The sequence below is a fragment of the Nothoprocta perdicaria genome, unplaced genomic scaffold (assembly GCF_003342845.1).
Source record: "Nothoprocta perdicaria isolate Ctin4 unplaced genomic scaffold, notPer1 scaffold_146, whole genome shotgun sequence".
Taxonomy (NCBI): Eukaryota; Metazoa; Chordata; class Aves; order Tinamiformes; family Tinamidae; genus Nothoprocta; species Nothoprocta perdicaria.
This window is the reverse complement of record NW_020454605.1, coordinates 1,193,198-1,207,054: the sequence shown is the minus strand read 5'-3', so window position 1 is coordinate 1,207,054 and position 13,857 is coordinate 1,193,198. Positions and strand designations below refer to the sequence as shown.

General features: G+C 39.6%; 1 protein-coding gene across 1 annotated transcript in view; it reads right to left on the bottom strand.

The window, feature by feature from the left end:
* Positions 1-13,857, bottom strand: part of INTS4 (integrator complex subunit 4) — a 29,440-nt gene that overhangs the window by 13,823 nt on the left and 1,760 nt on the right. The window contains exons 3-13 of the mRNA XM_026034538.1: positions 11,378-11,495; positions 10,493-10,599; positions 9,780-9,965; positions 8,597-8,647; positions 7,914-8,002; positions 7,525-7,645; positions 7,047-7,118; positions 6,031-6,205; positions 3,110-3,315; positions 1,485-1,627; positions 636-751 (exon numbers count right to left, since the gene is read on the bottom strand). Of these exons, the coding sequence (XP_025890323.1) occupies positions 636-751; positions 1,485-1,627; positions 3,110-3,315; positions 6,031-6,205; positions 7,047-7,118; positions 7,525-7,645; positions 7,914-8,002; positions 8,597-8,647; positions 9,780-9,965; positions 10,493-10,599; positions 11,378-11,495 (1,384 nt within the window). The remainder of the gene's footprint in view (positions 1-635; positions 752-1,484; positions 1,628-3,109; positions 3,316-6,030; positions 6,206-7,046; positions 7,119-7,524; positions 7,646-7,913; positions 8,003-8,596; positions 8,648-9,779; positions 9,966-10,492; positions 10,600-11,377; positions 11,496-13,857) is intronic.

The following is a 13,857-nucleotide window of genomic DNA, read 5'->3' as shown; positions in this document are numbered from 1 at the left end:
TCAGTTTTAGCCATTTTCAGTGCTCATACATTATTTATTTGACTTGCTTAGAAGTTCTGCTGATGGCCTCCGAACGGAGATAAATAAGGACTATGCTAAACAGGAGGGGAGAGGGGAGAGATATTTCACTCTAGCATCTCTCAGTATTCATCGTAAGTGAAATTATGTTCTGCAATTGTATAGAAATGACAGGAATGAACATTAGAAAACCAGGATTCCACATTTCTAAGGCATTTTCTGTTGTTAAAGATGGTGCTACAACAGTTTGTATTCCAGAGCATCAGAAGCGCTAACATAAGGATTTCTGATTTTGAATTATTTCAAAAAGATTATAAATTTAGAGTGTGCAAGATTTAGCCACTGCTATACTGAAAATAATAGTGCTCTGTACACTACACAACAGTGGTGGTAAGGTGAGTTTTACATAAAATTTTAAAGAATCTTTAACTAGGCAAATGTTTTCCTATCAAAGAACTCATCTCCAAGACCTAAACCTTGACAAATTCCTTGAGAACTAGACTATTCATTATAAAGGGGGAAAAAGGTTAATTATATCCCATAGGTATTTATGAAGATGGTTCTAGGTAACAGTCTTTTAGAGTCAAAAAGAACGACTGTTTTCATTGAAAAGATACAGGCTGGGTCATCCATGTCTGGTTCTGGAGTGTCAAAGAAAGGATGAGTGCTCAGAAGCTCCGGGACTAAAGGAAGTACCAAAGTTGGATGCCTGCTCCCCAAGAACTTCAAGCATCTGAAAATACAAAGATTGACATATTTTTTAGTAAACACATATGCTACAAAACACATCATTTTACAGCATTACTTTTCGCTATTTTAGTGGCACCCTGATCAACTCAAAATCCTCACGTCCAGGTCTTTGTGAAAGCTCACAGCAACATTTTCTCTTTGGGGCTGAGTATTTGCTTTAATGTTTAATGGCATCCAAGAAAACCGAGACAACAGCTTGAAGAAGCAAGGAATAATAAATACAGTTTATTTAAACTGTGAGTAATCTCAGGCAGAAATATGTCCAAAAATACTTAACAGCTGGAGCTTCTCAATCCACAAAAAGATATTCATACTAAATGATAATAGTAAATTTGCTTTTTTTTTTTTTTGGGGGGGGGGGGGGGGAGGGGGGGAGGTTTTAAAAACAAATAAATGGAGGGTTTTAAATTGGCGGTTGAATTAATTTCTTCTGGAAATTCTGTGAATGTTTTGAAGTGACTGCTTATGAGAGGCGGCTGCTTCCAAGAACGGCCATCGGTGCTGGATACATGAGTAGAGCTGTGCATCTAGGATGCAAAATCTGTATGTTAGGTGTGAATATGCAGACTTCCTAGTACAACTGCTCTTCCAAATACTTACAGGACTACGGGGTATTATACCTGTAACCCCTTTAGCTAGTTAAGTACTTGTTTGGTTTTCCAAATACTAAAAAGCATGGGAAAACAAGCAGCTACAGGAGGACCGAGCACACTTACTTCCATATGGATTCTCTGTCTGTGGGATACTTGGTCAGGTTTTTCAGCAGCTCCACCAGTGCAAGGTGGATGCCCTCTTTAGTTGAGACATTGGTGCAGCACAACAGTTCGTGAAGGGCTTCCCGAATGTCCCTTGAAGAATCCTAAAAATCCAATCCAAACAACTTTGAATTCGAGAGAGAAGATGCATGTGCCTGAACATCTATTTTAATCATTACAATTCCTCTTCTTTGGATGAATTACTGCTAGAGACATCCAAAAACCAGTGCACATCTGCAGTTGATCTGTCACTATTAGCAGTGACAGTACACAGGACAGTCCATAGCTTACAGCATCTAGCAACTGGTTTATAACCATATAATAAAACACAAGGAAAAAAAAAAAAAAAATCACACTCTTAGGAGTTGCTTACTTCATTAAAAGTAGAACATCAAGGATTCCATATTATTGTAAAGTCACATTTTACCCATTTTATTTATTAAGTAGGAAGATACATACAGCAGAGCTTATGCTCTTCAAGCGGTATTTTTGTGCTGTGGCTGAAGGCCAGCTTAAATAATTACATTCCTTCAGCCAAAAAAACACCTTGTGGTTTCATATATATGTGTGTTATACTTCATTTTATTGGTATATGTGTGGTGGTGCTGGATGGACTGTGAAAATTTGACAGCAAGAACTGGATGCATTTCAGTGGTGGATTCATTTTATTTATAACTTGTTAACTATCAACAGCACATTCATCACTGTCTTGCACAAAAGAAGAAAGAGCAGTCCTCTTGTAAAAGCTCTTAAATGACAACACATACAAATGATCAAAGGAGGAAAACACTTCCTTATTCCAGTGGAAGGGAACACAGGGACAGACACGTTATGGTTGGAAAAGAATATGTACTCTAAGGACTGGAATGAAGTGACATGGAAGTGTTATATTCTGCCTGTGCTACAAGGATCCCAGGAGGGGTAAGATGGAGACAAGAGAGGCAAAAAGCTAGAGAAACAGATGGGAGAACAAATCAACTAAACACAAGAAAGAATAACGTGAAAAAACACAGAATACAGAGCTTCAGCCTTGTGAGAATGGCAAGGAGCAACTGCTAGAACCAGCCAGATAAACTCAAAGCAGAAGCTATAACCCACCAACTTTTTCATATTTGCACCCTAAAAGAGATGCAGAAACTAACATTTTTTTTTTAAATTGAATCTCTTCTTTTGGTACTTGAGTACAGATCTTACTATTGAGACAGAAAGCAAACAGGCAGCTTTCAGAATCCAACAAACCCAAGGAGAATGTGAATGAGGCTCTCACTTCAGCCCTCATAAGGTACAAAACAAATCATTGCAGAAGCACTAAGTACTCTAAATTTTTCCAATCTAACTAGTAAATGTTTGTGCCTTAAAGTACAGATGCCCCACTCAAACATAAATAATTTAGGTACATAAACACTGGAGACACATAGAACACATGGAACTAGCTGCTGTGTTTTCAAGATCAGATCATACTCCATTTGTTGCAGAAATAAAAAAGAAGTGGTTTCAGCTCAAAGGATGAGCCTGATTAGCATTATATATTTCTAACGCATTAAAAAAAGCAGCAAAGCAGATTTCTGCCCCGAAGGAGCTCTTACCTCCAAGACAGCCAACACAGTATCCAGCTGGTCTTCCCGCAAGGTGATGTTGTTGGAAATTTTTCTCATCGTGTGGATGGACTGCAACCTCACCTCCTCGATCTCATCGTTAAACATGTCCACTAAAAAGTCGAGGCATTTCTCCGCAAAGGAAGGGGAAGACTGAGCCAGCATACAGAGGGCCTCCACCGCAGCAATGCGGACCTCTGCGGAAAGGAATCAGTCACTGAGGAGTGTTTTAAAGAGCTGCCATCCCCCAGTCACAACAGAACATTCTCAAGGGCTGAGTTTAGGACAGGGGTTGCTAAAGAAACCTTGGGGACAAAGGAGATTAAAGCAGGATCTCAAGTCCTTTCCACAAGGAAGCCTTCAAATCAAGAGCCCCCATCTCCACCAGACCAGTTTTATTGGTATAAATACATCTAGACGGGCTTCCTTCTTAGCCACTAATAAATATTAAGCCTTTCATAGCACGTTTTATGAGTATAGCTATAACCCTGGTATCTTAAGCAAACTAATTTAGATAATTCAACTCTGCTTGCTTTATTCTGCTCGACACTTTAATTGCTCAGAGCATTCTTTGCATTTTTAACTTGTCGCGTAGAACTTTATGAATTGCTGAAAAGCCCCAGAGCGGCAGCATCTCAGCAGCAAACAGAACTTCATCTCTTTCATGACTTTGGATTCCTCCAAAAAAAAGGAAAAACATGCCACTAATTATTAAAACAATGCATAATTTAAGCAAGAAAAGAAGAAAATGCTCCAGAACGCTGTAAAACACTGCAGAACTTTGAAGAATTCCCAAATATAACAAGCTTAAGGGGAGATGAGATTTTCTTCTCTGTAGCCATCTGCACTAACTTCAATAATATTTATGGTCTGGGATAATTCATATGCTGGGATCTTAAAAATAAGAATTTGATGTCTTGCAAACATTATTGTTTTAAGTATTATTTCTATTTTTCACCCACATTAGCTCATCTCAAAAACATTTACTTAAACTTCTAAGTCGCTTTTAGACCTATTGTTCTTAAAGAACATATTCAATTCTGAATCTGATGATTCAGATCAATGATGATCTGATTTAGTAGATGAATGATGAATCCAATTAAGCAGAAAAATACTAACACAGCAAGGCCCCTGCTTACCCAGTAACAAAGTTTTTGCCACATCTACTAGTCCCTGTGGTCATTAAGGGCGAGGTATCAAAGAGAAAAAATAAAAGCACTTTGCCAATATTGCTTTCTATCTGCATTATTCAGAGATCTGTATATATCCTACATCTATCCATTTTATTGACATTCCACAACAACACCAGAATCCAGAGGAAAAAAGTTCACAGATTAACAGACTTATTATGGGGAATGATTTTTATCACTAGGTCAGGAAGAAGCAAAGTTGCATTTTCAAACATCAGGGGGAATTTGGCTATTAGGAAGCCATGCTTTAAGTCAAAAAGATTCACGGACCAATAAAGCAATTTTTACAACACAATTAAAAAAGGCATTTTAGTTGTGGTGGGTTTATACTTCCTAATTTAGCATCATTCTTCCTGTAACATTAAAAAGAAATTCAGGAAAAACGCTTAGAGCTCAACATTGTAGGGATTTACACAAATACTAGCTGTTCTCAAAAGCCCCATGCAACACAAGTATTCAATTTACCCATAGGAAAGTTGGGCTAGAAAGCCTAAAATGCAGATTTTCCTGGTTGGCATGGCATGACATTAACATGGTCAATGCTGTGGCCAAAAGCGGAGCTCAGGAAGACCCGTTTCACACTTTCACACTCAAAACTTATCTGGGTTCAAAAGAACAGAGCCAATATTATATGTTAGAAAAAGACAACTAAGCTCTCCCAGTCCATCACAGCAAAACCATGAGACACCAGGATATTTGCGCTATGGTAACAAGTACAGGTAATCTGAGAATGTAGGTATTTCCATTAAAGAATTATTGATAATATTGCTAAAGGCAAAAGCACAGGAGACCTCATCAGAGATCTATGTTTCTGAAAACAAACGGAGCCTTTCAGCAATTTTCAAGTGTAATGAGTTCTAGCTGGCCGGGGAGGTGGGGGAATTTTTATACCAATGAAGACTAAAAGGGGCTTCTCTTGTTTAGTCTCTTGCAAAATTAAAGCTGTCTTATGTATTTACCAGGGGAGCAAGAGAGCAGAGACTTCCCAGAGAGAAGTAACAACTTCTTTAACCCCAAACTTCCCACCCACTAAGAACAAATAGTCATCTGTGGATTAACTTGGTCTGGAAATGAGAAGAAAAACCTCTGTCTCCTGAGGCTGTCAGATCCTCAAACATTTTGAAAATAATTTCTTTCTTTTTTTCCCTTATTAATTTTGGCTTTTGTTAGAATGCAAAGTTGCTGTGTTCATGCAAGAAATTATTACTGGACTCCAGGGACACAGATCCCTTGTAGTCTTAGGTTAATACAACTTCATGTTGTTTAAAACATCTCAGTAAGTCTGATTTTCCTTCCTCCAGAGAAAATACCAGTTTCAAAGAACAGCAACGAACATTTTCAATTTAGGACCACAGCCAGCTGTTAAATTTAAGTCAATAATAAAAAACAAAAAATTCCAGTCTGTTTCTGAACAAAATTAGCAACCACTTTTTTTCGCCCTCCAGATATTTTAATAAAAATTTAACTGTCATGGAAGCTATTTGTAGCTGGGTACTCGATGGAGAGCTTCAATCCAAAACACTGTATGATCTTATAACATCTTTGAAATAATCAGTAAAAAAAAAAAAAAAAACAAGCACTCCCCAATCCAAAATCCTCTCCCCAAAACACATGGAATTGCCAAGATTTTTTTTTTTTTTTTTTTTTAAACGGAATAAAAAATTAAAAGCCAGCCAGCACATATATCCTCCTTCAGTCAGTGCACAACAAGTTAACACTTACCATACATCTCATCCTCCAGGCCGTGAACAAAGGCCCCACAAGCTCCTGATTCGATCAGGTTCACAGCGCCCGTGTCGATCTCTTCTTTGGGAGCGTCGTCTCCCCACTTGCGGCCACTTGAGAACTCCCCCGAGCTGTAGAGCTCTTTGGCTCGTTCATGTGCAGTCCGTTTCCTCTGCACCAACAAGTTTTTCAGTTATATTCTTTGTACTTATAATGTTGAGAAAGGCTGACAATATTTCAATTAATGTATCTTTACATGCCGTAAGAGCCAAACAGGGTCAAAGAAAGGGCCCCTTCAGTTAAGTACCTCACAACTGTTCTGCAAAAATAGATGCAAATACTGTAAACCTATTAAAACACAATTATATACCTCAGTGGTTGTCCACACTATACACAGTTAACTGTTTAAATTGAAATGTGGTTCTCATATAGCACATTTGCTAATTCTTTCCTCCACCCTGTAAGTAAAGCCATGCAGCACTTTGGTTGAAGGCTCCTTAAAGCATTTCACACAGCAGCCCCCAAAAACAGCAGCTCTGGCTTCATCACTGTCTTGTAGATAGAGAAACAAAACATAATACCTTGAGAGGGTCACTTAAGGAATTACACTGAGAAGTTTTGCTCAGAAGGCTCAGGCGCCCCTGTCTCCGGCTACTCGTATCTCTAGAAATGGATCTTTAGGACACTGTCATAAGATTCCTCCTTGGCATAAAACAGAGTCTTTCCATCCACAGTATATAAAGCTTTTAGACAAAAGGCTGTCAGGAGCACATAGAAATGTTTCTCACTCTTCTGGGAAACCTGAATAGCCTAAAGCTGTTTATTGTAAGCTCAGCTAATGAAACCTAAAACTAGCAATTGCCTCATTGCCTTTAATCTAACAGAAAATCTGTCATCATCAATTAACTCTTGGTAGCCCTCAGGCAAGCTAAACACACACTCTGCATTAACATACCTGTTGTGTGGTTTTAGTACAGTAAACACAAAGTAAATGAATCTGAATATATACATACCCTCAGATCTGACATGAGCTTCTTATCGAGGGTCTGCTCTAAGAAATGGGAGCTAACTTGTTGCATAGAACCCTAGAGAGAAAAAGAAAAGTTATTCTAATGTATTATTCTAAATTACATCACGTATTTCCTGACATATCCCAACAGAGGCCACAATTATTTCCCTTCATTCTAATAGTTTTATATAGTGCTCAGCACTGCTGTGCTTGAAAGGCAGGTGGAGGGAATTAACAGTACTTGGTTTTTGTTCCTGCTGGATATCCAGCCCTCTACCCTGAAAGAATCACTGCAGAGTTCAACTGAGAAAGTATTTTTTTCCTAGAACAACTCAACCTTGACAACAACTCAGCATTTTCTCCTTCCATGAATTTTGACAGAAATTGCTGTAAACAGCTCTTAACCCTCCATCTTTTCAAACTTATGAAAGAGAAGGGTAATATAACATGAACTATTCTCAGACACAGAGAATGCCACTTACCAGTAATTTAGCAGCTTGCACTCTAACAACCCAGGAGCCATCACTAACCATGTGACAGATTTTTCCAAAAGCATCATCCACCAGGCGAATTTCCTCATTAGAAGAAGGAATTGGGACGATGCTACCATAGAGAAACATGAATCAATTTGCTGCTCTGATGCCATCCAGCACGGCAGAAAGCAAGGAATAGCTATTCGGAATGCCGAGGGACACGCAGCAAATATTGGTAACCAAAATGACATCTAGCTCAATGATTCTCATCGGGTACCAGCATTTTGTACACATCAGCTTTCTGAACAGTTGCTCCTGAGATTTATCACCACGTTTCTGGGATTAGGATTGTTACTTTGCCACCACTTTGAGTCATTTTTCAAAAAAAAAATGCATACCTTTCAGGGTACAGCTGACTGAGGACCCAAATGAGCTGAACTGCAGCGCTCCGTACTTGCTCGTAATCGTCTGCCAGCAGCTTGCAAGCCTGAAAAGATTGCCGGTCAGATATACCTGGAACCACCTCCAGCACTGCTGATCTCCCAGAATGGATATCTGATTCCCACCATTAATCAGCTAGGACAAATTATAAATCAAGATGAAGTTGGCCTCCCCTCCTATTCCCCAGGAGGTCCAAATTTGATCTGATAGACAAGCCCTTAGGGAGGTAGTCAGGCACATGGAGAACTCCAGAACCTGTTCAAGAACTGTTTTGTTACAGGCTTCAGCCCTGCAACCTCACCAACAAAACAAATGCAGCCTTCTTGTATGAACAGGGGCTTACTCTTTGATGATATTACAAGATAACACCCATGATTATCTAGCATCTTGTCTTTTCTCCATTTATCTCCCCCAGTAAATAACATATTCCAATCAAAGTACATATGGTAGTGCATTTGGGCAAAACAACGTGCAAAACAGATTATTTTCACCTCCATCATGTAACAAAAAAAGCAGCCAGACTGCACACAAAGTACCCCATCTCCACACAGTGACCTCAATCTCTCCAAACATGCATTACAAAATCTGAAAAGTAATACAGACAAGCAAGCAGAAAACAAACAGAAGAACAAAGTTTTACCTGACAGTAAATAGCCTGCTGTAATTTTAATCCTCTTTCATGAAGCTGAAGCTACAGGAGAAAGAAAAAGGGAAGTTTAAAGTAACATATTTTTTATATAGCTTTAGGGGACACAGACTTAGTTTGCATGACTTTTTTTTTTCTCCTGCTATTTGATTAACATCACTTGTCTGCATTTCTTGCTGCTATAATTAAGCCATTTCATGATTTTGACAAGTATAATCTTTACTTGGGTATAAACTTCAAAAATCCCTTCATTTTGACAACTTAAGAAAATAAGGTAACATTGTCTGGGCATCCTCCCAGCCTTCATATAAACTTTTAGTATTTCCATCACAACCGAAAGAAATACGATTTCATCTTTTAATTCTAACTCACAAAATATGGACGCAAATAAGGTGTTGCCAACAAATTTCCATGGCCTTAAACCTTTTCAATTGCTCAACCAGAGGCTAGTAAAAAATGTCCTACTAAACACAGGTTTCTGGCTGGAAGAAGGCCATGTCACAAATCCTGCATACAACCAAATGGATAGTACCTGTCCCAACACAGTCAACAAGACAGGAGACATGGTTTTGCTCTATCCTTCTCTTCAAATCCCAACATGCCAATGAGATAGCCTAACAAAAACATTAAACACAGTAGCAAGGAAAATCCTTATCAGAAATCGTAGAAGTGCTTATTGATACTGAATTCATTCATTCCTAACGCTCTCCTCCTTCAAACTATACAAAGACCACAAAATTTCCATAGTAATTGTAAATTTAAGGTCATAAATCTTGCTATAGATATGGCTGGAGGTCATTATAAAAGTTACATAAGCAGGTTTTAAAAATAATGTTTGAAAATGAAGGATGGACATAACCTCCAACAGAGGGAGATCCCAGACAGACGAAAACCAAATCTCATGCCCTCAGATATATCTCACCTTTGACTATAGCTTTTCTAGATATAGTCAAAATGGATATTGTCATCAATCACTAATATGCTTGATAAGGTATCAGTTGTTATTCTCACATTTCAAGTCCCATCTTGTTTCTTTCAGGTAATTTTGACACATTACGTGGACTTTTATTACGGTAATTATGGAATTTCTAATCTAAATCTCCTCAACTCAGTTTTCATTCATCAACTTCCTGACAAAAACCCGCACAGTTCAGCTCTTTATCCAAGCAACATTCACCATGGCTTTTATAGCTGCAGTCCTAACACGAGGGTCCTGGTCATTAAAGTGATCCCCTATGATCTTCTGGACATCTTTGGCAGACTGGCTTTCAACCTCCTTTGCGACCCCTTTTTCCACTGGTCCAAGACAGCCGATTAACTGAAGACACTTATTTCTTACACCATGGGATGAATCTGTCAGATGCTACGGAATGGAAGATATCAAAAAAAGAAATATATTGTTAGAGCACTAACATTTGTAACTGCTAAGAGTTTTATCTCTTAATCTCTTCAAAAAAATACTTTAAACATTGACCTTTTTTTCCATTTACAGTGATGAATATTTAATATGAAATAAACTACATGCATGATTTAAGTATTTTAATTGCTTTTTCTCCTCAAGAGCAGGCTTTCTGTTAATGAAAGGAGCTATTTATCAAGCCACGTTTTTAGCTGCGTATCTGAACGTCATCTACTTAACACAAATATGTTTATACAGTACCTAGAGAAAAAGACAATAAGAGAGAAAACTCAGAGACATCTCAAACTCTGCTCTCATTTACAGACTTCTCAAGAAGGCTTGACATTGTGCTCATACCCTGCACAGTTTCAGGTTGCTCTTTTCTTCAGTACAGAACTGGGAGCTCTTTCCCAATGCAGATTCAACCCAAATTCATGCAAGAGCAGTCCTGCCCTTGGAAAGTATTTATTTCCTCAGGAAGGCTACATTACCTTGCAGGCTACCTCCACCAGCCTCATCCTGACAGGAGGATTGTCCGTAAGTTTTGTGCCAATTACCAAGAGGGTGTCCAGCAGCTGAGCAAGGACTTGGTGAGACTCTGCGAAGCAAAACAGTGAAAAGCTGCTTAGCTCCAGAGGTACCTCACGAGAGGCAAAATCATTCAGGTTGGAAGGTTCTCCCCAAATTCTTCTCTTTCTGGATCAAACAAGCCCAGTTTCCTCAGATTTGCCTCGCACACTCCAGCCCCAACCACCTCAGTGGTGCTCTGCTGAACTCAACCTTATCAACATCTCTCCCGTACTGAGGAACTTGAAACTGGCTGCAATATCTCAGATGTTATCTGAGCAGTGCTGAGTAAAAGGGAATAATCTTGATCTACTGGTTATGCTGCTGTTAATACAGACCAGGATGTGGTGCCTTTAGCCTCTTGGTCCCAGGCTACCTCTGCATTACCTTAAAATAAACTGCAGCAAGTGAAGTATATCATGGTAAATACAACATTAAAACAAACAAACAAAAAACATGCTTTTCCAAAAAAAAGGATAATAGATGAACATATTCTTACATTAATTCAGATGGGCTGGCTTGCAACATCAGGAAAATACTCCACTTTAAGCAAGACTCTCCTCTATAACAAATCCCTACACCTTGGGATGCAAAAGCACACTGCACCTGCCTCCAAAATAAAGACAGATACAGTAGACAGCTCTGAGGAAAACGTTTCTTATCCTCAGAACATGGTATTTTCTGTCACTACTCACAAAAGTAGAAAATAGGTACTCTGAGCAACAACTCCTAATTACACACTTCAGATGTTTCCTAAAGTCTACCTGATTCTGCCTTGACCTTAACACAACATGGAACGTGTGACTTACTCTCATTCTGAAGCGTGTTGATGGCATCATCCATAATGCAGTCGGGGGAAAATCCTGCAGTTTTCGATAACAAACCCAGCAAGGAAGCAATCTTCAACCTGACAGAGGCATCATTCTCCTGTGATGAGAGCAACCACAGTCATCTCATCCATCTCTCACTTGAAAAGCATAAAAGGCTACACACAGGTAGGACCCATACGCAATTCAACACATGGCATTCAAATTTCCTTGCCATTCTGCTTCCTCGCCTATATGTCGGTCTTTTCCATCTTACCTATACTCTTCTATTCCATGGTAGAAAATTAACATACTTGAATGTTTCTGTGGCAGCTTCCAGGACGTCCTGAAATAATTATTTTACTAGCTTTCCTCAAAATTGCTTTCATGTTTGAAAATTAATATTCTAAACAACTAGGTTTTCAAATAGAAATCACAGAATGGTTGAGGTTGGAATGGACACCTAGAGATCATTTAGTCCAACCATCCTGCTCCAACAGGGACACCCAGAGCACAGGGTGGCATCCAGGCAGTTTAAAAGATCTCTAGAGAAGGAGATTCCACAACCTCTCTGGGCAGCCTATTCCAGGGCTCAGGACTCCCAGGTCCCTCTCCATGGAGCTGCTCTCCAGCAGGTCAACTCTGAATCTGTACTGGTGCCTGGGGTTATTCCTGCCCACATGCAGGACCCTGCACTTGTCCTTATTGAACCTCATGAGGTTCCTCTCTGCCCAACTCCAGTCCAGGTCCCTTTGCATGGCAGCACAGCCCTCCGGAGTGTTGGCCACTCCACCCAACTGGGGATCATCCACAAACTTGCTCAGGGTGCCCTAGGTGCCCTCTATGCCCTCGTCCAGGTCATTGATGAACAGGCTGAACAGCACCGGGCCCAATACTGTCCCCTGGGGGCCCAGTACTGACCGCTGGCCCCAGGTTCCAACTGGACCTGGCCCCATTTATCACCATCCTCTCAGCTCTGGCCTCCAGCCAGTTCTCAATCCACCTCACTGTGCACTCATCCAGCCCACACTTCCTGAGCTATCCCATGAAGATGTTATGGGAGATGGTGTCGAAAGCCTTCACGAGGTCAGGGTAGACAACATTCACGGCTCTCCCATTGTCCATCCAGCTAGTCACCCCACTGTAGAAGGCTATCAGGTTCATCAAACATGTCAAATATTGTGAAAATCACTGCTGTCAAGGTTAATTTATTCCATCTTTTCATTCAAAACTTGCAAAGGGTTTAAAAGATGAACAGAGATTGATGGTCTCTTGATCTTAGATAAGCATCAGAGTCTACATACTAGGGGAAACAACTGATTTCTTTAACAGTGGAAAGGAATCATGTGAATCAGACAACAAAAAAGAAAGAAGCCTAATTCAGCAAGGTAAAAGAGGAATATAGGGTAGCTGCATATATCTAATCATTTAAACCAGAAGAACAGAACCAAAATGATGATAATTAGACAAATAAGCCTCAGAAATTGGCCTTCACTTTAAATTCATTGAAAAAAAGCATTTCAAGAGTTATTAATTTGAACACTCAAAATTCAGGTAGACAACCGCACTTCTCGTCATATACGGAGGCTCTTTCTTACATCCTAATGCCAAAGATATTGAAAATAGGCTAAAAAACAAAAGCTAAAGGAAGTTTGGATTCTATACTTAGCTCCGACCAAGCAGTTGTGGAACCTGGAACACAGAGCTGCAGTAATAACAACAACTATAAATATTACATCTTTCAACAGGGATCAAGATAGACTTCAGTGTTATTCTCTCCACAATGACACATACCATATCAGTGGGGAGAAAATTATCTATTTCTAAACCTATTTGAGAGCCCTTTTCACTTTTCCGGGCCTAAACTAAGCCCTTTCAACAACAGCTACTACAGCTGGCTTGCTGCTTAAATCAGTTTACACACATTATTGCTGTTCTGTTATTAAAAGGACAACCCTCCCTACAATACAGATCAAATCAGCAATTCAGAAAGGCTACTTACGAAGGCACTTTCAAGAGCTTGATGACTAAAATCTAGTTTTATCCTTACCAAGTTATGAACAGCCTGTCCCACTAAAGGGCACTTTCTCCTTCCTTCTCATGGGAAGGAAATCACAGAAGCTGATGCTAATCCTCTAAGGGTCCGATTGCTGTCTCCAGGATCATAACACCAGTAAGCGAAGTGCCTCTAACCCCAAATCCCGACTGTGCTCAGAAGTCAGGAGGAGACTTTCAGGATCATCTCAGACCATGGTTTGAGCACGCACTGTGTTTGGCAGCAATACTACCTCATAGTTTTATACCTATCAGAACATAAAGACACACAACGGATGAGCAGAAGGCTGCAAAATCACCTTAAACAAAATACTGACCCTACAAATGGGGCATCATCACACAACTTCCACAGCAGTTACCACTTTCAGTGCTAGGTTTTTGAAAGATCTGTTTAAGTGCTAGTTTTCCAGCAGTACTAACAGATGAGT